Source organism: Narcine bancroftii, chromosome 7 (genome assembly GCF_036971445.1).
Source record: "Narcine bancroftii isolate sNarBan1 chromosome 7, sNarBan1.hap1, whole genome shotgun sequence".
Lineage (NCBI taxonomy): Eukaryota > Metazoa > Chordata > Chondrichthyes > Torpediniformes > Narcinidae > Narcine > Narcine bancroftii.
In genome coordinates this window covers 14,649,229-14,675,284 of record NC_091475.1, presented here as the reverse complement: position 1 = coordinate 14,675,284, position 26,056 = coordinate 14,649,229, and the positions used below count along the sequence as shown (strand labels likewise).

The 26,056-nt window shown below is 41.2% G+C and overlaps 1 protein-coding gene across 6 annotated transcripts in view; it reads left to right on the top strand.

Annotated features, from left to right (window-relative positions):
* LOC138738531 (lebercilin-like protein) overlaps nt 1-26,056 on the top strand; it is a 57,205-nt gene that overhangs the window by 3,303 nt on the left and 27,846 nt on the right. For 4 of the 6 annotated variants that reach the window (XM_069888931.1, XM_069888927.1, XM_069888928.1 and 1 more), the window contains exons 2-4: nt 1,629-2,022; nt 10,143-10,675; nt 24,761-24,898. In XM_069888931.1, the coding sequence (XP_069745032.1) occupies nt 1,749-2,022; nt 10,143-10,675; nt 24,761-24,898 (945 nt within the window). In that variant the 5' untranslated portion in view covers nt 1,629-1,748. The remainder of the gene's footprint in view (nt 1-1,628; nt 2,023-10,142; nt 10,676-24,760; nt 24,899-26,056) is intronic. The other 2 variants (XM_069888929.1, XM_069888930.1) reach the window with 2 other exon arrangements.

Here is a 26,056-nt window from a genome sequence, read left to right as displayed (position 1 = left end):
TTAGAGTATGCCTCAGAACAGATTGAATCATTTTATACTGATTTTGGATCAAATGATAAAAGAATGGGACAGAGAAAGTAAAAGAGGGCAAGATGAAGAGGAAAAATAGTCAATTTAAATATAAAGGATTTAAGCTAGAAAACAAGTGAAACCACTTCACACAGAGAGTTGCACAGTTGTGAGTTTCCCTTCTGGATTCAGGTTAAGCATCAACTAGATTAAACCAAGATTAAATTATATTAATAGAGTAAGAAAATCTAAGGCCAATACAAATTATTGATAGAATAGTATACTAGAAATTGAATGATGAAATGTATATTTGCATCAATTTGCATACAAGTTTCAAGAGTCAAGATTCCTTTATTGTCATAAATGTAATATTACCAAAATTTCCTCACGAATCCTGGTTCCGTGAGTCCCTCGACCTTTGTGAGTCCTTCAGCAGCTGAGCTGCTCACTGGTCCACTGCTGTCGTAACCATCCTGTAAGTTTGTCTCCTCCCTTTTCCTTCTCAATGTGGGGGAAGTGTTCTCCTGTTTCTGGTGTGGTGCCCCAGTCCGTTTCACCCCTAGCGTTGGTTGCTGCGAGCGCAGGTGCTGCCATCTTGGGCACAGTCCTTGAGGCTACAGGATTTTAATTAAAAACACCATCGGCTACTTTAACAGGCTATTTAAAGTCTGTATGGAGTGGTTGGACCCTGCAGGGCTACACTGGGTCTTCATTACCCATTCTCCCGTGTCCACCCCAGCGCCAGTGCCACCATTATTTTTGCAAACAACATATGTATTCATACAATTTATTCAAATTGCTTGCGTTGATTACACTTTATCCAAATCATTTGAGGTTCTGGATTCATTAATAGAATAATGGTTAGATATCAAATGGAGAATCATGGTCAGTAAGGTGCATCGTATTTTAGCAAAGATCAAGGTTTTGGAGAGAGTTTGGAAGAGGTTTTTGAGGATGACAGCAAATGCACTGTCGATGCTACTGCAAAACAACGGTCTTTGCGATTTGTTCGTGATAATAAATTTTGATTCTGATTCTGAGTGAGGGTTTTAGCTATTGGAGCAGTCTGGAGAATCCGGGATTATCCTTCTTAAGAAAAGATCACAGGAAATTTTCTTGAGATGTTCAACATCATGAGGATGTTTGGTAGACTAATTGAAGAGAACATGTTCTTTCGATCGGAATACTCATTAACCGGAAGATCCAGATTTAAAATAATTGACAATAAAACGAGGCAACATTTTATCCTTCTTGTTTAATCCAGTGAGTTGCACGATTCTAGAAAGCAGCACTTGAAAAAGGAACTAGATTCACTGAAAAGAGAATTTGATAGATACTTGCAGATAAAGGCTATTACAGAACTGCTTGGAAAGAGAAGTCATGTTGTACTAGATTGCTCAATCGAAAACAAGAATAAGGTACCAAATGGCATGATGTCTGTCAATACCATGAAAAATGTGAATGAATAAATCAAATGTATGAATCACAAAGAGCTAAACTTTGTGTTAAAGAATGTCCAAATTCTTTTCTCTGATTCCGATTGTTGCTATTTTTTTTATTGTAGTTTTTTTTTTATTATAGATTTCCAACATTTACTGTCAATGTTTTTGTCTCTATAGAAACTCTATTATCCTATACCTTTCAGAACAACTTGCATTATTGGAGATTTTACTGTGAAATCTTATCCAATACAATAAAGTTTTAACCAACGAAGATGCAAATCAGTCATATTCCTGTCCATGGCCGGTGAACAGGGTTTGCAGACCAGTCTCTCAGATCATTCCTCAAGAAGGCAAGGATTAGACTCTACTTCCAGTAGCAACAATTCCAATAAGAAGACAAACAAAAGCAGCAACTCTCAAAGAAATAGTGCATGCACACAATACTCTGAGGATTTTGAAGATCATAGCAGCGCTGGAGAGTCATTCAAAAGAGAAGATGCGAAAAGAAAACCGCAAGAAACGAAGAAAAGAAGCGTTGAGAGAAGTACCAACCTAAGCTATCAGAAAAGAGGTATGCTACTTCGCTCCAGTTATTAGATGACATTAATTAATGTGATTGTGTAGACAAAACTTGGAAGCCATGATTAAAAAATATCAAGTGATTTGTCATATGGTCCCTGATGATTCACATCCCAAGAAACCTCTGGAAGTAGTGAATGCAGCAACCATAGAGATTTAGGGGACTTTGTTCATGGAACACTGAAGGCTCGCATATACGTGCAGCAGGTGATCAGAAATGCTAATAGAGTGCCAACTGTTATTTCAAGCAGTCTGAAGTAGAGAAATAAGGAAGACTTCTTACAACTGTACAAAACACTAGCGAGGCCACATTTTAAAATAAAATTGTGAATAGCTTTATAATCATTGGAAGCAGATCAGAGAAGGCTCACTAGGATGATTGTGGGTATGGAGGGATTGCCTTATGAGGAAAAGTTGAGCAAGTTGAGTCTTTTCTCACTGGGCACAAAGGAAAGAGACATATTCAAGACTCTTGGGGGGGCTTGACAGGATAAATGCAGGGAGGATTTTTCCTCTCACAGGAGATTCTCGGTCTGGAGGGCATGATCTCAAAGTAAGTGGGTGCTTACTTAGGACTGCATTGAGGAACAATTTCTTCTTTGCATTTTGCCTTTGAATTTTATTACCTCAAAAAGCCATGAAAGCCGAATCTGTAAGGATAGTGACTTAATAAGGGAGTCAACGATGGGGAGTGTGTATGGATGGAATGGAAGGGATTGGACAAGGACATTTGGATCAGTTGTGATTTTATTGTGGAACCGCTTCAGGGGGTTAATTGTTCACTCCTGTTACTATTCAGCATTCCATTGCTTCAGACATGATAGAGGGGGAGGGATGAAAGGGGGAGGCGTGACATTGTTAGTCAGGGAAAATATCTCAGCTGTGCAAAGTCAGGACAGCCAGGAGGATTTGTCTGCAGAGTCCATATGGGTGGAGCTGAGGAACAGGGAAGGTGTGACCACACTGATAAGGTTGTATTATAGACCGATCAATAGTCAGAGAGAATTGAAGGAGCTAATTTGTGGAGAGATAGCAGACTGATGTATGAAGCAGAACATTGTGATATTAGAGTCAAATATTGACTCGGACTCCCATGCTGTAAAAGGGCTGAAGGGGTTGGAGTTTGTCAAATGTGTTCAGGAAAGTTTTCTAAATCAATATATAGAGGTACCAATGAGAGAGGATGATCTATTAGGAACCAGACAGGTCAGGTGACTTACATATGCGTAGGTAAACATTTTGGGTCCAGTGACCATAATGTAATTAGCTCCGTTAATTATGGAAAAAGCTAAGTCTGTCTTCATGTTGGGATTCTAAATTGGAGGAAGGCAAATTTTGTGGAAATGTGAAAGGATCTAAGAAGAGTGGTTTGGGATATGTTGTTTTCTGGCAGGGGTGTGTTAAGTAAGTGGATGGCCTTCAAGGTAAAATCTTGAGAGTGCAGAGAATGCATGTTCCTGTTAGGGTTTAAGGCAAAGTTAACAGGCACAGGGAACCCTGGTTTTCAAGGGATATTGGCAATGTGGTTAAGAAGAAGAGGGAGGTGTATAGCAAGTATAGGCAACAAGGAGCTAATGAGGTACTAGAAGAGTACACAAAAAGCAGGAAAATACTCAAGAAGGAAATCAGGAAGCAAAAAGAAGTCATGAGGTTGCTCTGGCAGATAATGTGAACGTCAACCTGAAGGGGCTGTATATGTATAATAAGACTAAAAGGATAGTGAGGGACAAAATTGGTCCTCTAGAGGATCAGTGTGGAGCCTCATGTAATGGGGGAGATCTTAAACAGTTATTTTTGTATTAGTATTTACTCAGGAAAATGGCAGAGTGCATAAGGAAGGAAGGGAAACAAGCAGAAGGGTCATGGATCATATGGAGATTAAGGAGGAGATGCTTGCTGTCTTACAGTGAATAAAGGTAGATGTATTACCCGGGTCAAATATGATATTCCCTTGAACCTTGAGGGAGTCTTGTGTAGAAATTTCAGGAGCTCTGGCTGATATATTCAAAATGTCCTTAGCCTTGGGTGAGGTGCCAGAGGATTGGAGGGTAGCTCATGTTGTCCTGTTGCTTAAAAAAAAGTCTCCAAAAATAAACCAGGTAATTATAGGCCAATGAGCCCTGATGTCAGTAGTAGGTAAATTATTGGAAGGAGTTCTGAGATATCGGATATACAAGTATTTGGACAGTCATGGGCTGATTAAGGACAGTCAGTATGGCTTTGTGTGTTGTAGGTCGTGTTCAACAAATCTTGTCGTTTTTTGAGGAGGTTACTAAGAAGGTAGATGAAGTCTACCTGTGGATGTCAACATAGACTTTAGTAAAGTTTTTGACAAGGTCCCACATGGGAAGTTAGTTCAGAAGGTTTAGACACTGGCTATCCATGGAGAGGTTGTAAACTGGATTCAAAATTGGCTGTGTGGGAGAAAACAGCGACTGATAGTGAATGGTTGCTTCTCAGACTGGAGGCCTGTGACTATGGTGTACCTCAGGGATCCATGTTAGGACCATTATTGTTTGTGGTATATATCAATGATCTGGATGATAATGTGGTGAATTGGATTAGCAAGTTGATGACACAAAGATAGGAGGGGTTGTGGACAGTGAGGAGGATTTTCAAAGTTTGCAGAGGGATCTGGACCAACTGGGAGGATGGTCCAAAATACTGCAGATGGAGTTTAATGCAGACAAGTGTGAGATGATGCATTTAGGAAGGGCAAACCAAAGTGATGAGGCACTTAGTGTGGAGGAGCAAAGAGTCACTAAATAGATAGCAATAGATACTCACCAAGACAAATGGTTACTTAAACAAAAGTTCCTTTTAATGATCTTTAAACATGAAAATAGAATCAAACTTTAACTTATCACTATTGACTTACTTAATCTAACTTAACCGTCTTTTAATTTTAAGTGCACGTGCATGTAATGCGTGTGTAAGTTCAGAAAAGTTCATTGGTTCACAGTCCAATCTCTCTTCTCATTCCTCCAAGTTCCCTGGTTGCAGGCAACTCTTATACTGTGCACTGAATTTAACATTTATGAAGTTCACCAGGCTTTGGTGCTTGAAAAGTAAATGGTTACTGCTCAGGAAGGTTCTTGTCGGTTTTCAGAGAGAGATTTCTTATTCCAGGACATCCATAACTGCTGTACTTCCATCAGTGACTTCATTGTCTTGCTGATGAAACATTCCCCTTCAGGGTTCTCCAGATGATAACCTCTTTCTTTCATGTCACCACAGAATTCCTTCTTGTTTCTCTTATTCCAAGTGAAACATTAGATAGCCAGTCCTCTCTTCTTGCATGAACCACAAGGGCTTTGACCAGGCTGTCTTCCAAACAGGTTTTCCACAAGCTTGCCAGCTTGTCTTGTTCCAATCCCAGATGTTTCTGCTGGCTGTAACACCGTACAAGTGATCTGTCTGTCTGTCTGTCTGTCTGTCTCTTTCTGAGAGAAAGCCTGTTTGACACTCTCTGGTTGCAAAACCACATGACCCTCTCAGAACAAGTTCTCTTCCAGACAATCTGCAGCTCCAACACGATCTTTCATTTGGTGCCTTTTGTGAACAACAATCCATTAGTGAAGTCTCTTGAGCACTCTTCAAAGCTCTTGTGAATGTAGTGGAGCCAATATGTCTAGCATAGGGCAGAGCTCCAGTATTTCAAATAAGATTTGTTTGAAAGTGTTTGTATGTGACCTACTCTAACAAACCTTTCCCAATTTATCTCCCAAAAACACTTTACTCTATATTCTTTGTCACAATAGAGGTTTACAAAATTATGAGAGATATTGACAGAGTGGATGCAAGTAGGCTTTTTCCACAGATTGGGGGAGATAAATACGAGAGGTCATAGTTTTAAGCTGAAAGGGGAAAGGTTTCAGGGAAACATTAGGGGAAAGTTTTTCATTCAGGGAGTGTGGAATGAGCTGCCATCATATGTGGTAAATGTGGGCTCGATCTTGTGTTTTAAGAACAAATTAGATAGATACATGGATGGGAGAGGTCTGGAGGGTTATGGAATGGAAGAAGGTCAGTGGGACTAGCAAAATAATGGTTGGCAAAGACTAGAAGGGCAGAAAGGCCTGTTTTCATGGAGAGGTTGTAAACTGGATTCAAAATTGGCTGTGTCAGAGAAAACAGCGACTGATAGTGAATGGTTGTTTTCTTTCTGTGCTGTAGCATTCTATGGTTCTAGTCCTTCATATTTACAATCTTAAAATCATTAACAGCTTGTGAATGTTTGAGATTATCTATCGATCGGTGGGGGAATAGTACTGCACAGGACCCACTATGCTGACCACGATGCCAATCCCATCTGCCTGCACATAGTCCATTTCCTCCCTATTCCCTGCCTGTTCGTGTGTCTATCTAAATGCCTCTCAACTGTTAAACTCTTATTTTTAACCTCTTCTGTAAAGCACCTTATTTTGGTTACACGGTAAGAAATAACTATTGCATCATGTGCTATTAATAAGGCCCTGGTGAGGCCTCACTTGGAGTATAGGGTACAGTTTTGGGTTCCTTATTTAAGAAAGGATTTCTGGCTTTGGAGAGGGTTCACAGAAGATTCACAACAATGGTTCCTGGAATGAATGGATACCATATGAGGAATGTTTGACTGCTCTTGGACTGTACTCCTTGGGGTTAGTAAGAATGGCGGGGGGGGTTACTCATAGAAACATTTTGAATGTTGAAAGGCCTTGACAGACTAGATGTGGCAAAGTTGGTTCCCATGGTCAGGGAGTCTAGGACAAGGGGGCATAAGTTCAGGATTGAAGGGCACCCATTTAAAACAGAGAAGTAGAGAAATTTCTTTAGCCAGAGGTTGGGGAACCTCTGGAATTTGCTCCCTCAGGCAGTTGTGGAGACCAAGTCATTGCGTGTATTTAAGGTAGAGATTTATAGATAATAAAGGTTATGAGGATAAGGCAGGGGAGTGGGCCTGAGTGCAAGAATGTACCAGCTCATGATGGAATGGTGGAGTGGGCTTGATGGGCTGAGAGGCCTACTTCTGCCTTTATATCTTATGGTCTTATTCTTTTTGTCTTGAAAGTTATTATAACAGCACTAATTCTGTAATAGCCTTCAGTCTTTTCCTCTCTTAATTGTTTCTCTGGTTATATTTGTTTTCAGTCTGCCTGTCCAAATCATATTTCAATTGTTAAGATTATTACAGTCTCAGTTAAACATTCCACTTTCATTAACTGTTAATAATGCAAATTTCTATCGTAAGGCAGCATTCAAACTCCCCATTGTTCAGTAGCCCTAAAAGAGCCAGGTTCACGCTGTTCGTCATTGGTGATCCTTTCTGCAAATGATTACCAAAATGTGCGCAATACCCAGGGCGGAGGGATGATCATGTGACTGAAGTAACAGATAACTCTTCATGTCCATGGAACTGAACATAGTTTGTGTTCAAACTTTCACAAAAGGAAGGGTGGTGGGAAAGAATGACACTTTGGGGAATTAGAGTACTTCCTGTTCCAATAAAATCATACCAAGTGTAGTTGTCTTTAGAAAACTGCAAAGATATGAAAAACTAACACTAAATTATACAAACTGTGAAGTGAGGTATATAATTGCAATACAATATATAAATCACAGTTTATAACCCAGAGGTAAACTCATTGCTTATCACTCACTCCTATGCTCAATTGATGGCATACATCATACACCATCTAAGCAATTTGCACTTAATGGCATCGTCATTGAAAAATGGTAATTGTGATATAATTACTTCAACTTTAGGGTGAAACCTCCAGAAATTTACCCAGAAATAACATGGATAAATATTATTTTGTACCCTGGGTCTCCCACAGCATTGTTCATGGTAAACCAGATAATACATAATTTATTAACATAATAAGGATCATATCATGTTTTACTTTTAGAGGGTGGTGCCTTGCTGTTCACACACAGAAAATCAAACTGCTCCGTAGGCTTATCTTAAGGTGCATTATTTTTGAGTTCAACCTAAATTTTATTGAAGCTTAATTGCTTTCTTCTAAAAATGAGTTCATATTGATTATTGAGGTCCCATTATTCAACTGTGAATCACTGCTGGTTTATGAACCGAATCACTCAGATGTAAGTATGGGAAAGTTTTAAACTGTGAAATGATAATTGGGTTTTTGGGGGGGGGGGAGGGGTGGTCAGATGGATGTTAACATAGTAAACGGGTGTTCACAGGTGGACATTTGGCTGCTTCCAACTTTAACTGAGAGTACCCAGAGGGAGAGCAAGGCCCATGGAGTCAGATGACATGGTAGAGGTCTGAAATGATGACTCACTATTGAGAATACCATTGTAGTTGAAATATTCAGGGAGGGGCTTGTTGGAAATCTGGAACAAATACCATTGAAAAGGAGAAGATATTAGATGAGGTTTAAAATGGATAAATCCTCAGGGCCTGATGAGATGTCCCTGAGGCATTTGAGGCAGCCAACGGAGATGATTGCTGGGCTTCTGAGAGAAATTTTCAATCTGCTTTAGTTACAGGAGAAGTGCCATATGATTGGAGGCCTGTGAGTGCGGTATCTTCATTCAGAGAGCGCAGGAGGGATAAGCCATGTCATGAAAAAGTTCCAATGTACATGATTAATCAGCACTTGGATCACCAGACATAAATCAGTGAATAGCATTGCTTTAGTAACTATGCATGTGTCCTGTAACCAAAATCCTACGCACCTGTGCTGCCCCAATTACACCTAATTGCCCTATAACCTCGGTACATTTTGAAGGTTGGGTGGAAACCAAGCACCCAGAGGAAACCCAAGCAGACATCTGGAGAAGGTATAAACTACTTACAGACAGCGTGAGATTTGAACCTCTGGATTGATCACTGGCGCTGTAACAGCATTGCACTAACCGCGATGCTAAGTAGGCTGCCCTTATTTGATAACGAGCAGCACGGGCCTTTATTGAATAATGTTTTATTGAAGAACTTTTCAGGAAAGGGGATCTCATCAAAACATGCCAAATACTGAAAGGGCTGAATGGAATGGACATGGAGCAGATGCTTCCCTTTGTGGGGGCGTCTAGTTCTAGAGGCCACTGCCTCAAGAATAAAAGGATGTCCCTTTGAATAGCGATGAGTAGTTGGTCAGACAGGCGGTGTTGAATCTGTGAAATTCATTGCCACTGACGACTGTGGAGGTCAAGATATTGGGTAGATTTAAAGTGGAGATTGATAGGTTCTTGATTAGTAAGGGCATCAAATATTATGGGGAGAAGGCAGGAAATGGCATTGAATGGAAAATACATTAGCCATGATTTGAATGGCTGAAGGGCCTAATTCTCTTCCTACTGAAGTGAGACAGTTTTTCTGACTTGCAAGCGTTGGTACTCCACATCAGTCTAGTCCTGAGTAACAGTTCCCAAGCAGCAAGTGGAAATAGAGACCTATGATATGGAAGTAAAACATGTTCACACAACAAATACAGGTACTTGCTGACCTACGTCCATAATTGGGTCCAAAGGATCAGTCATTTTGCGAAATAGACGCAAGTCAGAATTTTGCCTGTGCGCATGGAGTAAATAAGTCTTAAACCAAGCTTTCGCAGCATTAACTCTTGCGCATGCGCCAACCGAACTCCAATACGCGAACCCACTGCACATGCGCCAACCAAAGACTCGTGCATGCGCACAGGAATCAAGATGGCCCTGCCCAGCCTATGGACCCCGGGGCGCTAGCTAACAAGTTAAGTACGCACATTTTGGCTCTTGAATCTCTGTTATACTTCGTCAAATGCAACATAAACCGTGTCAATTTTATATTTTTTCTTAAATAATTTTTTTTTAAAATGGTCAGATGTTCGATGGATGTAAGTCGCATAGATCGCAAGTTGGGGATTACCTGTACCTAAATTTTTTTGATTCAGATAAGTTGCACTGAGGAGTTTCTCATCTATTAACCTCTTGCTAGGTATACAGTAATTTGAATAGAAATTACAAATCTTTATGTTGCAGGTGATGGTAAATAAATGCACAGGAATATGTGCTATTGATTGCTGCACAGAGATGAATGTAGAATTTCATATCCCTGCTATCTTATAACTGATACCATTCAATCCAGTTGCCAGAATTAATGGATGTTGTTTTTCTTTCCTTCCATAGTTCAAACTAAACCAAGATTTAAAACGGTCCAAAAATGGAACCAATCTTCATTTAAGATTAAATCACAAAAGTGTGCTAAACTTAACACTGAAGAGCAGGTTTGTGATTCAATTACTCGCCATATATTGTCAGCCAGACTGAACAAAACGAAGGAACTGAAGAATGAGGTATACGAACTTCAGAGGGAGCTAGAAAATGCCAGGATGGAAAACAGGTTGCTCAGGCAGCTGCAGTATCGACACGTGAAAGCCCTGGTGAAGTTTGAGAATGAGCAGAACAACCTGCCTCGATTATTAGCTCAGCACGAGAGCGAGGTGCAGATGTTGAAGCAAATGCTGCGGAAGTCAAAGGAGCAGGACCGGTGCGTGTCAAAGCAACTGAAAGAGGCAGAATCAGAGCTGTGGAAAACCAAGAACACTCTGCAGAAGTTAAAGGCCATCTGTGACAAAAAGGACTTGGAAGAACGGGACGAGTTGACCTGCAAGCTGACTGAGCTCACAAAGAAACTTGAGATCGACGAACAAAAGATCCAGGTGAGTTGTTCATAATGTGGATTGTCAAACATTTAAAAAGGGGAAAAAAATTTGGATTCTGGAATGCGGAACCTGAAATATTATGCAATTGCTTCCTCTCAGTGCAGTTTTACGCTGGGGGAGGTGTTACTGTCAACAAATTCAACTTTTAGTGTACTATTCAATCACAAACTGAGCCTCCATGTCCATACCCAACCCCCTCTCCCCCCCCCCCCCCCGTCACATTTTTGACACACCACTTCAGGGCTCAAGGTTGCCATATCAAAATACATTAAAAATGTTACATACATGATATACTTAAAGCAAACAGGGACTCCATGAGTATTACTCCATGAGTAAAAGAAGCAAAAGAGAGTCTCTTCAGAATTACTAAACCTCCAGCATCTTGCCCTCCTGCAGCTGCACAGACTCCTGTTTGATGTCAAGGTTGCCATATCAAAATACATTAAAAATGTTACATACATGATATACTTAAAGCAAACAGGGACTCTATGAGTATTACTCCATGAGTAAAAGAAGCAAAAGAGAGTCTCTTCAGAATTACTAAACCTCCAGCATCTTGCCCTCCTGCAGCTGCACAAACTCCTGTTTGATCTCAAGGTTGCCATATCAAAATACATTAAAAATGTTACATACATGATATACTTAAAGCAAACAGGGACTCCATGAGTATTACTCCATGAGTAAAAGAAGCAAAAGAGAGTCTCTTCAGAATTACTAAACCTCCAGCATCTTGCCCTCCTGCAGCTGCACAGACTCCTGTTTGATCTCAAGGTTGCCATATCAAAATACATTAAAAATGTTACATACATGATATACTTAAAGCAAACAGGGACTCTATGAGTATTACTCCATGAGTAAAAGAAGCAAAAGAGAGTCTCTTCAGAATTACTAAACCTCCAGCATCTTGCCCTCCTGCAGCTGCACAAACTCCTGTTTGATCCATTGGCAACCCAAGCTCAAGCTCCGATACAATCAGGAAACCTTCAGTGCCTGAAGCCCTTTGGGAGCCCTTCTTGCCTTCAGCATCCTCTCAAATCCTGGCTCTGGTACCTGGTTCCCATGAGCAAGTCTCCAGCAGCCCACAGACCGGTCAAAGTCCGCCGACCACCTGTGTGGGTTTCTCTGCCGTTGAGCCCCTTGCTGTTCTGCTGCTGTGGTCACTTGTCCTGTCGGATCATCTCCTCTGCTTCTCCTTCTTTACTGGGGGTGGGAAGGGTGTTCGTTCCCTTTCTGGTGCCCTGTGTGCTGATATATGTTGCTCCCCAGAGCCTGCAACCTTGCGTGGCTGCTGTTGAGCGTAAGTGCCTCATCTTGGGTTCCACTCTGCAACTTCTCATCACCAAATTGGACCTGCCGCAGCTAGTCTCTATTCCTTCACCCTTCAGAAAGTTCAATTCATACCAGCACACCCAATATTATCTCATTCCACTCCAGTTCCATCCATCAATTTCCCCCCTTCCAGTCTCCCAGCTACCTGAAATTTTTCATTCTCATCCTACCCTTTTACATCCACTTAAGTTTGTCTCTCTCCACCTTCCAGAATTACACATGCCCTGAACCCTCAGCCTAACCTTTTCCCATAGTTGGTGGTCTTGCTTTCAGGCTGCACCATTGAATTTTCTGCCTCTACGCTCCATTTCCCTCCCCGTGATCTTGCAGCATCACCTTTTAAAATCTCTCCTAATATCTTCTTGCCTCTTGCATTAATTTCTTCCAATTCTCAGCAAATGAAATTCAGCATCAAGAATTGCACGTACAACACATGGAACTGAAAAAGAAAGATGACACTTAATTTTCCAGAGAGCTAATCCAGATGAACAATTCAGAGCCAGGTGTTCAATCCCATTCTGGCAGGTGGGAAGTTTAAAGTTAATTATTTAAGTAACAAAACATTTATAAGAAATAGCTCGTCTCACCCTGGGTGACCATGCCAATATCAGTTTGGCTAACAAACACAACTGCTTCACAAATGTACTCGGGGGAGGAAATGTGTCTCTCTCAATGTGATTACAGACCCACAATAAAACTCAAAGCCTCAGTGCAAAATTGTGTTGCAAACTAAAGAATATTGCTGATTACCCTTACACCAGCTCTGTGGTTGGAGCATCTGGCATATCTGAGTGGAACTTGGGAGAAACAGTCTCCTGATATTGTGAGCACAACGAGCTGCAGACGCTGGAATCTGGAACAACAGAAAATCTGGCAGAGAAAATCAGCATTCATGGGAGAAAAAAAATATGATCATAGAAATTGGAAATCTGGCCTGCGGAGTCTACGCTGCTATTCAATTAGATGGTGGTAGATCTGGCTGTTGATTCAACTCCACCAAACTGCCTTTTCCCCATTAGATTTCTGCTGAGATCACACTTACAGGAAGGATGTGGAGAGGGTGCAGACAGGGGCGTAGCCAGGTCCTAAAGTTAGGGGGAGCGAGCACATAAAAAAGGTGCCGTGACACATTCCAGATGGTGAGTCAGTGGCTGGATGGCGGACCGCACTGATTTTCGGCAGCGTCGGAACTGGGGGGGGGGGGTTGGCAGCGGCGTCAAAGCCAGGGGGGTTTCAGCGGTGGCAGTGAATGAGGAGGGTGGGGAAGGAAGGCACCACTTTTGAAAAATGTGCTCAGGGGACCTGCACCCCGCCCCCCCAGCTACACCACTGGGTACAGAGGAAACTTACCAGGATGTTGCTTGGATAGGAAAATGAGGCAGGGTTAGCAGAGCTAGGGTATTTCTCTTTGGAGCGAAGAAGGATGAGAAGTGACTTAATAAAGGTCTACAAGATAATGGGAGGCATGGATAAGGTAGACAGCCAGTGCCTTTTCCCCAGAACAGTAGCAAGCCCCAGAGGACATCTGTACAAAGTTTTTATACAGAGAATTGTCGGTGCCTGAAATGCATTTTTCTAGGTGTGCTGGTAGAGGCTGGAACAATAGGGGCATTTAAGAGACTCTTGGACAGGCTCATGGATGAAAGGAAAGTAGAGGATTATAAGGTAGGGAGGGTTTTTTTTAGGTATAGAAGCATAGAAACATGGAAACATAGAAGATTGGAGCAGAAGTAGGTCATTCGGCCCTTTGAGCCTGCTCCACCATTCAATGAGATCATGGCTGATCTTAAAGTTCAGTACCCGTTCCCGCCTTCTCTCCGTAACCCCTAATTCCCTTATACTGAAAAAATATATCTAATTCCCTCTTAAATATATTCAATGAACCTGCCTCTACTGTTCTCTGTGGCAATGAATTCCATAGATTCACCACCCTCTGGGTAAAGAAATTCCTCCTCATCTTGGTTCTAAATGGTTTGCCTATTATCCTCGAACCATGGCCCCATGTTCTGGACTCCCCCACCATTGGAAACATCCCTTCCACATCCATTCTGTCCAGTCCTGCCAGAATTTTATATGTCTCTATGAGATCCCCTCTCAATCTTCTAAATTCCAGCGAGTAGAATCCCAATTTGCGCAATCTTTCCTCATAAGTCATTCCTGCCATTCCAGGTATCAGCCTGCTGAATCGCCTTTGCACTCCCTCCATTGCAAGAACATCCTTCCTCAGATAAGGCGACCAAAACTGCACACAATAGTCCAGGCGTGGTCTCACCAAGGCTCTGTACAGCTGCAGTAAGGTATCCTTATTCCTATACTCAAACCCTCTTGATATGAAGGCCAACATACCATTTGCCTTTTTAACCGCCTGCTGTACCTGCATGCTTGCCTTCAGTGACCGGTGCACAAGAAGCCCCCTAGGTCTCTCTGCACTTCCCCATCTCCCAATCTATTGCCATTCAAATAGTAATCTGCCCTCCGGTTTGTATTACCAAAGTGGATAACCTCACATTGATCCACATTGTAGTGCATTTGCCATGTATCTGCCCAATCCCCCAATTTATCCAAATCACACTGGAGCTTCCTGACCCCCTCTTCAGTGCACACAACCCCTCCTAGCTTAGTGTCGTATGCAAATTTGGAGATATTATATCCAATCCCCTCATCTAGATCATTAATGTAAATTGTGAACAGCTGGGGTCCCAGTACAGATCCCTGTGGGACCCCACTGGTCACCGCCTGCCACTCAGAAAATGAGCCATTTATCCCCACTCTCTGTCTTCTATCTGCCAGCCAGTTCTCAATCCACATCAATACCTTGCCCCCAATCCCATGAGCCTTGATTTTGCATGCCAGTCGTTTATGTGGGACCTTATCGAAGGCCTTTTGGAAATCCAGGTACACCACATCCACTGGCTCTCCCCCATCTATTTTACCTGTCACCATCTCAAAGAATTCCAATAGATTTGTCAAGCACAATTTACCTTTTGTAAATCCATGTTGACTCTGTCCAATCCCTTCTCTGTTAGTCATATGCTCCGCTATTACATCTTTAATAATGGATTCCACCATTTTGCCCACTACTGATGTAAGGCTCACTGGCCTATAATTCCCCGCTTTTTCTCTACCCCCCCCCCTTTTTAAATAGTGGGGTAACATTAGCTACCCTCCAATCCATGGGTACTGATCCTGATATATAGGTCAGCAGAACATCATGGGCCAAAGGGCCAGTACTGCGCTGTAATGCTCTATTTCTATTTCTAACCCTCAATCCCCCTTCTTTGCATTATTCTATGTGTCTTTAATATATTTACTAATGCACCCTTGACTGCTTCCTTGAGTGAAATCAACAGATTCACTATTCTTTGGGAAAAGCAATTCCTCCTCCTCTATGTCCAAACGAACCCAATAGGTTGATGACGGGTTCCAGCCCAAAACATTCGAGTATTCTTTTTTCTTCCACTGACGCTGCTTGACCCAGAGTTCCTCCAGAAAATTGTTGCTCTCATGTAGGTCAGATACCAGCAGTGGAGAAAACTTTCCCTTATGATTTAACAGGGTACTTGGAAAATAATAATAGGATTGAGCAGATTCAGCACAGATCCATGAAAGCAGAATTATGTTCAGATAATCTGATGGGTTTTTTTCAGATTATAATTTGCAGGTTAGATCAATTTGAACCATTATATTTGCAGTTGAAAAAAGGGTCTTCCAATTGAGTATTAAACAAAATTAAAGCCCTGCTGTATAGGAGTAATGCACTGTTGTAGATTGAGGATTAGTTAATGGACGGCAAACAGAATAGAAATGGACAAGTTATTCTTGGTTGAGAGCTGTGACCAAGGGATTGTCAAGGGGAATGTTTCTGAGGCCACTGCTGTTCTCAATGTACATCCATGACTTGGATGAGGCAATCAAGTATGCTGTATTCACGTTTGCTGATCATAATAACCTGGTAAAAACACACAGAAATGCTGAATTACTCAGCTGGTCTTGTAGTGTCCATAGTAGGTCAAAGCAGTAGCGTTTTGGCCTGAGGCCTTATTCAAGGTGTAAGCAAAGAACAGGAAGGCGTTAGAATAAAAACTGAAGAATGCAGGGGGAAGAGTCCAGACCAACAAAAGGTGTAAATTGGATAAGAAGAGAGATGAGAATTAATTTTGGCTCTGTGAAAGGAGACAGATAGAAAAGGGATGAAAGAGAGAGACAGACAGACAGAGCTGGGGGAAAGTGTCAAGGGGAAGAAGGGGAGGAGAACGATTAACAGAAACTGGAGAAGTCGATGTTAATGCCATTCGGTTGGAGGGTGCCCAGTCAGAAGATGAGGTGTTGTTCCTCCAATTTGGTTTCAGTCTGGCAGTGTGCAAGACCTTGGACAGAGATATCAATTGAAATGGTTGACATTTTGAGTCAAAACCCTTTATTAAGACTGAGAACCCCTTTTCTCTTCCACTGGTGCTGCTTGGCTCGCTGAGCAGAGGGTGTTTGACTTCACATTGTGTTTGTCTCTTGCATTGGCATGCAGTGGATGGAGGTCATGTAATGAAGAATGGTGACATTACATGAAGCACCAGTGACAGATGGGGGTGCAGGAAGAGAACATTTTCTTTAGATTCATTTTGTGCAGTTAATTTTGAAGTAATTGTTCACGTTCAACCAAGGCCAGGTGTTAGGAATGAGGGTGTAATTGTGATAAAGCAAAACAATTTGTTCTTGGATTGTACTGGACAACAATAATTTTTTCAAAAGGTTTGCTTCCTGAAAGAAAATTGGGGCTTATGATAAGACTGATTATCAAGCGGAAAACAAAGATAATTTCAGATTTGCTGTATCACATAGGAAATTGGAGAAACATTAAATTAACTTTAATTGAATTTAGCATGTTCAATTGCATAATCATGTTGACACATGGCATTAGTCAACTGACCTAAAAATATTTTGCCGCTGAATTTTGTTTGTACTCAGCATCTGATGCCTCTCGCATCAGAGTCCAACAATAGGGCAGCTAGCTTTGATATATTTTAGTTGCCCTGATACCACTTTTCAACGATAGCATTGTCCTGGTAAAACCTTTCACCAAGTTCGTCACTGACTGCACCGAGATCAGCAAGGAAGACGTCCAAGTGCAAATGCGGAGAATGAATTTTCAACAACATGTTGCATTTCATGGTTTTGTCTGCCTGAAGTAGACTTAAAAATGACTGGAAATCACAAATAGGGCATATCTAAAAAAAACAGTAAGTAATAGGAAAACTTTAAGGTGATTTTTATGATCAGCCGCCCAAAATCCATGAAATACAACCAGGAAGCAAAATCTTCATTGTCCAGTGTAGCTGTTCATGAAAGCTTCATGAAAGAAATGTGATGCCAGCCCTCACCATTGGCACATCTGTAGCCTTTCTCTTTCTTCAGATATGCTACCATTAACAATCATTGAGCACACTTGAAGGATAGCAAGGTCCTGGAAAAGGTGCAAAACAATTCCAGGGGTGAGGAATTTCAGCTACAAGCTAGAGAAGCTTGTGTCATTCTCAAAGAATTTATTGGAAATCATAAGGTTCTGTCTGTTTTATGTCGGAAAACTGAGCAAATCTATTCCCACAGCAGATGGATCGAAGGACAATGGATTTTTTAAAAAAGTTAGGATTAAAATGAAAAGGGGTGGGAGGCCATGGGTACTGATGATCTGGAACTCACTGCTCTGGTGTTAAAGTGGACCTGAGGTTGCTTGAAAACATCTGCACAAATAGATTTTTAATGACTTTGTAAAGCGTGAGAACTCTGTTACAGCGAGAAGCACTATCACGAGGAGCTAGTCTTACGCCAAGAGAGACAAATCATATCATTTAAACTTACAGACCCCCCAGAACAGTTTGAACATTCAGACATATTCCTTACAATTCTCTTGGGATTCGTTAATCATGGTCATGTCTCTTACCCAATGGTTAGGTCTTTTACTGTCTTAGCCAAATATGTTGTTGTTGTTCTTCTTCACCTTGCTGAGTTCTCTGCCATATTATTTTGGTTATTACTTAAAAACTTACACTCACACTGGGATATTGGAGCAGCCTCTCAATGCTTTCAAAAGCAAGTTGAAAGAATGTATTGTAAAGTGCGACAGGAAAAGAACACGCCAATGAAATAAATAAATTGCACTATTGAGAGCTGACGTGTTTGATTGGCTAAATAACCCCTTTGTGTACTGCAACAAATCCATTGTTCACATCCAGCCGGTGAACACGTCAAGGTAGCTTTTGATCTGCGTTAATGTGAACAGTGATTCCGAGAAAGGATGTTTAATTTTGAACCTTCAATTGAGTTATTGCCATTTTACCTCAGCACCTACATTTTATTGTTCTTGTTTACTGGGTAATGTTTCCATTTTTAATACAAATATCTCCAAGAATAAAATGTCCTGTATCTTCTTATTATCTAGATTGTTTAAATGAAAACTTATTACATTTAACAAAACCAATTACATATTGGTTGATAAAAGTTAGCAGGACAAAGAGGAACCTCAGTCTGGACTGAATTCAATCCATATTAGCTAGATGCAGGTGACTTTTCGAAGCCTGCTTACTAACAATGTTCCCATCATGTGACATTTTGATAGCACAGTCCATTCTGGTTTCCCAGAAAATTATTGGGCTAAAGAATTGATTACTATCTCTGTACTCCATTCAGAGAATAGAGGAATACTGGGCATATACAGCCAGATGGGATCAGTTTAGATTGGCACCTCAGCTGGCGCAGACATTGTGGACGAAAGGGCCTGTTCTTGTGCTGTATTGTTCGATGCTCTCTCCACTCCAGTGGTTCTCAACCTTCTTTTTCCCACTGACATACCACCTTAACTAATTCCTTACTAACCACAGAGCACCTATGCCAAAGGTGCTTTGTGGTTAGTGAGGGATTACTTAAGGTAGTATGTGAGTGGAAAATAAAAGGTTGAGAATCACTACTCAACTCTATAATGACATTAAAACAACATTGTAGGTCTTACTAAGCCCGTGAGAGTGACATAATAACTATTTGCATGAACCTTGGAATTCCTTGTTATTCTGTGTCCAGTTCCTGCATTTTGTCTGTATTTCACCCAGAGGGTGTGATTGTTGAAACCAATTTTAAACAGGCTGCACCGCAAGGCAAGACAATGCATTTCTCGTGGCAGGAGAGTGTCACTAACCAACAAATTGCGATGTGGGCTTTGGAGAAGACGAAAGATTGTTCCAAAAGGTTGAGAGGGATTTGGACAGGCAGGGGAAGAGCAATGCTCACACTCCACATATTCTTCATGCTTTGGAACCAAGTCCAAAGATAATCAATCATCCTTGGCATCTCTTCTTGTGGAGGCATCATAAGGGCATGAATGCCAATGTAGGATTGACTAATTTGTAGAAGTCTCCAACAGAGGCAATGCCCACACTCACTCCTTTCATTTAGTCTAAAACAGAAGTATTCAGAAGCTTTGCTTATGGAACTGGGGTGACCTTCCCAAGATAAAAGCAAGCAACAAACTCTGAAATGTTCCAGGGATCACTGGAAATGATCTGAGGCTAGGAAGCAGAGATAAGCCACTTTCATATTTGCATCCCACTAAATTGGCTGTTCAGTGACCCGGGTTAGGAATGGGGGTTTGGCTTTTCATACTTGACCACTCCTAACTGGGACACTGAACGCTTTCACACTTGCAAGGAGCCGTCCCCGGGGTTAAGACTATTCTACCTTCCAGTGATGACATCGAGTGATGGTGGATCTATCCTAAATCCTGATCAATGTATTATGATCTTGATCAAGATTAATCATGCTTCATTATAATATAATTAAGCTTTATGTACAGCACAGTACAAGCCCTTCAGCTCTTGTTGTTGTTGTACTGACCTATATAAACCTTTATAAGGGACTATGGGAAAGTGCAAGCAATAAATAGCAATAGCAGATGATGGTTAAACAGGGTGGGAAAGTTGGTAGCAATATCACATAAATTTATAAATACTGTGGGAAAAAGTGATGGTGGACCTACCCTCCCAGAATTCCATGCAGCAGAGAAAGGGCTATATGCCTGGCTGCATACATGGAGTATTCATAGAGGGGGTTTCTCTGCCGCAAGGCTTTCTGGGAAATCAGGTCCGCCATTGCTTTTTATATTTTGCGTTGTAGCACTGTTTAAAAATTGTCCGCTATTGCTATTTATTTCCTCTCTCCCCCCACTGTGACTTTCCCACAGCAAAGTTTATATCTTCATTTTAATCTTTGTCTTCCTGCACATATGCAAAAACTGGGGTTATTTCAATGCCACAATGCATTTACCCCTTTCACACTTGCCTGATTGCAACGCCGGCATCTGAGACACCGGGGATTGTACTAGGGGTCGAGGCCGTCAATCCCTGGTGAGCGATGACATCATCTGATGCCAGCGTTGAGCTGATTTTGCTTTCACACTTGCCACTATAAAGGCCAATTGGTGTTTGATTCCTGGGATCACTGGCAAGTGTGAAAGGGGCTATAGACAGCAGTCCTGACCACCGTGGACAAAGCAAACAAGGAGTGCATATAACTGAGGTCACAGATCTTCATGAAGATAAAGAGTGCGGTTTGAATGTTGGTCCTATAAATAGAACAATTTCAGTGGAAACAAGGTTAATAAAACCAGTTTGTTCCGTGAATAAGTAAGAACTGTTGCAATTCAGAAGTTGTAAAACAAATAGCAGATGAATTGCATTACTGTTGGATAAGTTTTATGTTCGAGTAAAAGTGTTAGGGTGAGCGACAATTCTGATAAAATGTCAGGTGTCAAATTTCCCTGCAGCAATAAGACTCTCAAAAAATATTTGCAACATTGCCCTCCTTTGGGTTTTAAATTGTCCAGCATCCCTTCCAGTTTCTTGCACTTCGAAGACAAATTTCTTTGTCAGCAGGTCAGCACATTGAATAACAATCTAATAGCCTTGCTACACTCTCTAATGAAAAAAAAAATCTGAGAATCTTTTATTGGACCGACATGTTCTATGAAAGCAGTTGAACTACAGTCTGTCCTTGAGTGGTATGGGGTGAAGTTGACTGAAAATTTACTCCAAAGTTTGCATTTGCAACCTGCCTCTTCTTTCTGGAATTGTGTGTTCCTCTCTATGAATAAGTTGTGTCGTGATAGTTATTTGATGAACTTCCTTCTCCCAGATGTCATACCTGCTTTGAAGATTCCATTTTATACCAGGAGCCTTCTTCCCCCTTCCCTCAATACTAATATGCCATTCATTAGTCTGAAACCTATTAGCTTTCCACTCCACTTCGCCCCTGTAATGTGCTGGCTTCTCCCATCCCCACTGCCCCCTCTATTGACCAATCAGTATTGAGAACTGAGCATTATATTTAGTCTCAGTCATAATTGAAAAGTCAAGCGCAAGGTCAGGAACCAGGTCATTGTCCCATCCCGTCTGTACCATTGTAGGACATCTGAATAGTGCACTAAATTTCTAGTCAAATGCTCTCTATTTGTGATTGTAGTTATAATTTCATGGGAGTAAAGTGGTTAAAGACTTTTCGTATGAAATGAACACCAAGACAAAATATTCAAACCCTCCGAACCCTCCAAGTCTCTATTATTTATTTAGCAATATTTATTTATTTTTATATATGTATATACCTACTGCTTTGTATGTGTGTTTGCATGTTTTTTGCACCAAAGACTGGAAAATGCAGTTTTTTTGAGTTATACTTGTACTGTCAAATTGTACAATCAATTGTACAATTTGAACTTGAAACATCATGTGCATTATAAGACAGAAATAGCAAATACACTGATGGAGAGGAAAATTATAAATTGCAGATTATAAGGGAAGCAAGCTGTCTTTTTAATTTCCTGGTTGAAACAACAATTAATCCATTTAGAGGATTTAAAATAATGTGATCGTATTTGCATAAGTGTAGACCATAAACATTTTTGGAACAAAATTCAGTTGGTATGCATAAATTATTTAAAGTATTTAAAACTCTTAAACATTGATTTATTTTGCTTTAATCTCTCTACATCCCAAAAACATGATGTGAATGGACAATTGAATTGTTTAGAGGGTGGAAGGCAGTGCAGACCCATGTTAGAGGGAATATGACAGTTAATGATTCATCTCTATTTATTTCCTGTAGGAAATGCTTCACCACACTTAGCTTCTCACCTGATGGCCTAACATTTAACAAGGCCGCAGCTGCCGTCGGTTTAGTCCCTCTGGCCTATCCCTGCATTTAACAAGATCATGTTTGATCTCTGTCTGAAACCATCTTTGCCTCATATTCTTTCAAACTTCGTGGCAACAAAATATCATTAATCTCAAATTTAAAATTTATAAGGTAGCTGGCAATAATTGCCATTTTTGGACCAAAAAAACCCGCAGAATTCATACAATCGACTCCATGTCAAATTTCCTCCTGAAAAGACTGGCTCAAATTTTTAGACAGTCTCCTTGTCCTATATTCCCAGTCTTTATTTAACCAACCCTGCCCCTAAATTCCAGGAATTACAAACACACTTGTGTAATTTAACTCTTGAAATCCAAATTTTTTTCGGGTAAATGTCTGCTGCACACCCTCTGGTACATATTCCTGTCAGATGTATGCTTAACGATATTGCAGTTGTAGTCTAAACCAGGCCTTTATTGAGATGTATCTGTGTGTTTGCTTTTGCATTTTTAACCGACCTTTGCGCAATTTCTCAAAGACCCCAGTAGTGAACTTACTTGTGTGTTACTCATAAGTGCTACTCACCATCCTATAGCACCAAGTAACGGACTGCAAGTGGATTCTGGGTTAGCGGTGGATTCTGGGTTAGCAAGTGGATTCTGGGTTAGCAAAAAATCAGAGGTGGGCACATCATGTTTCAGCAGAAGAGACACAGATAGAGTTAGCGTGAATATTACAGCGCCAGAAACAGGGGTTTGAATCCGGCACTGCCAGTATGGAGTTTGTAAGTTTTACCCATGACCTGTGGGGGATTTCCTCCGGCTTCTTTCCACCCTCCAAAACGATCGGGGTTATAAGTTAACTGAGTGTAATTGGGCAATGTGGTTTTCAATGACTGGAATCAGCTTCTACCATGTTGTCAGTTAAAAATAAATAAATGACCCATCTCATTCCTGTCAAAGAGCAAGACATTCATTCTGTTCGTCCAATACAGCGTCCTATTAAGTTGTCTCTCCGGTCACTGCTGAGCAGTTCTGCTGAGGTGCCAAGTCGCTTTACTCCTGCAGACCAGAAAGTACATTTGGATCATATCCCTTGTGTCCCAATGGGATCAGCAACTTGCTCATGAAAGGTACCTCTGTCCTTAATGAGCACATCAAGCTGTTCAGTGGTGACACCTTCGCCATTCAAACTGCCCCCTTTGTGGAAGAGAGAGACCAACAGCTGAGTCAGTGAGCTGATGGTTAGATGGAGTAAGTCTCTGTGCAGCCTCCATCTGTGTCTGCACAGCCACCGTCACCTGGACCTCTGGGCCCTCAAGAAAAAAGTGCACTTAATGTCCAGAGCAGAAGTCTCGATCTCCTGGCTCCGTAAAACCTGCCCTGAGCTCATCTGGGTTGCTTTTTCACCTGCATTTGGGGAGACAGACTTGTCCACCACCTGCGTCAGCCTTGCAGTAACAGTATGAGTCAGACAGCATCTTTGCACAGACTCCCTGATGACTTTCCGCACTTGTTCCCTGCTCCTGATCCGAGACTGCAGTCTTGATCAAGTGGTGTGAGATAGGAATGCATTGGTGATTAGGGGGTCCTGAATGTCCTTTAACATGGATGGTTGAAAGTTAATGTACAGGTTCAGCAGACCATTAGGAAGGCGATGGCCTTTATTGTAAGATGATTTGAATACAAGAAAAAAGATGTCTTTCTACAATTACATCTGTTCCGAGGATATTATGTACAGATCTGGTCTCCCTGTGTGAGAAAGAAAATACCTGTGATTATCCAGTGAATCTTCACTCAATCGACTCCTGCAACAGAGGGATTTGTGCTGTGAAGGACAATTATATAAACAAGTCCTATCCTCTCCGGTGTTGAGAAATGCAATTATTTTCAAGTGGCTTGGCTGGGTAAATGCCAAGTTGTGTTTCCTCTGGTTAGGATGTCTGGAATGGCGAAAGATTGGAAGGTGTAGGTTGTTCTGGAGGATTCAGTGTCCTTGTGCACTAATCACCAAAAATTAACGTACAGGGATCAGCAAACTCAGAAAGTAAACAGTACATTGTCCCATCTTGCAAAAGAAATTGAGTATTGGGGTTAAAATACTTCACTATCATCAGCCCAAATCCCATTTCACTGCATTTCCTCGTCGCATTTGAAATGTTTTGTTTTGGTTGCTTTCCCATTGTGAGGGACCATGACACTTAACATCACATTGAACATTCGCATAAAATGTGAGGGTAAAATCTAACATTCAGGGGTTTGGAGGTCCTGAGTTAGCCGATCACATGTAGGACCTTGTGAGCACTAAATAGACCATGTATTCAATTCTTGATTGTTCTGCTATTCAAATGGTGAATAGCATTGTGAATCCTTTGGTTGCAATGCCATTTTGGGATTGTCCATCCTTTACATAGGTACATCTCATTTGGCCTTGATTCAGAGGGTTGGCTAAGCCTGTGGAATTCCCCCACCAACGTGTCAGAAGTCCAGGAAAGTAAGGGATGCACGAACACAGTTTTGTCCTCAATTGGCAATATTCCTGTGGTTTTCCTGCCACTGCTTATTTTTTTCACTGTATCTTTAGGACCTGGAGAAAATTCTGGAGTTAAAAGGTAAAAGTTTCAATCACCAGCTGGCCACAGAACACAGAAAGACACGGGAGGCACTTGATCAGATCAAGAAGCTAGAATTGGAGCAACGCACTCTGAACCAAATGCTGACGGTATTGCTTTAACTGACCCATTGAAACGTGATTTGTTTAAAAATTAAACAATGAGAAATAAAGCACACTGTTAAATCACCAAACCATATTACAGAAAATAAAACATTAGAGCACCACACAGCTTGAAACAGGCCCTTCATCCCAACTTGTCCATGCTAACCAACTTGGCATTCTGGGCTGGTCCCCTTTGCCATATTTGGTCCATAAACTGTTCCTCTCCATAAATCTCCATATCTGAATGCCAAATTGTTCCCACTTCTATAGTTTCCTCTGTTCTAGATACAGAACATCCCAATCCCCGCTTAAGGTGGTTTGTGAGTGGGAAGGGAAGGTTGAGGATCACTGCTCTAAACCCAATTGTTACTGAAATATTTTGCTTGAGAAAAATTGTCATTGTCCCATATCCTTTGGAGTTATGAAACCTTGCACATAATGAGTCAATTAGGTACAAGTAAAACAGTGGTTTTCAAACTTTTTCTTTCTACTCACATACCACCTTAAGCAATCCCTTACTAATCACAGAGCACCTATAGCACAGGGAATACTTAAAGTGGTATGTGAGTGGAAAGAAAAAGTTTGAGAACCACTGTTCTAGAATCATCTACTCTGGGGAAAATAGACATTCACTTTATCCGTGCCCCAAGATTTTATCAACCTCTATAAGGTCACCCCTCAGCCTCCTTCCCTTTGGGGAATAAAGACCCAGCCTATCTAACCTCTCCCTATAACTCAAGCCCTCTCATCCTGACAACATTCTGGTGAATCTCCTCTGCATCCCCTTCAACTTACTGATGTTCTTCCGACTGTAATATTAAAATTAACTGGAGACTAATTAAAAATACAAGTCCACCTGATTTTAATGCACTGGAATACAAAATTATGCCCTTGATATTCTAACAAAAATTGAGTCCTCCATCTCTTTATCACTCCTCCCCCAATTGCCAAACTCTTGCAACCCCTCTTCCCACCACCACCACATGTGCTCTCCTCTCTCCAGCTGACCCAGGACATTATTAGCAGTTCTTTGGTATGCCAATTACATCACGATTTTCAAAATTTAAATTTAAGCAGAGAAAATGGCCTATCATTGCCCATCGTTGTTAAAAATGATGCCACCCTCACCAAAATTAAGTACATTGGATGTTCATCAGTAGAGGA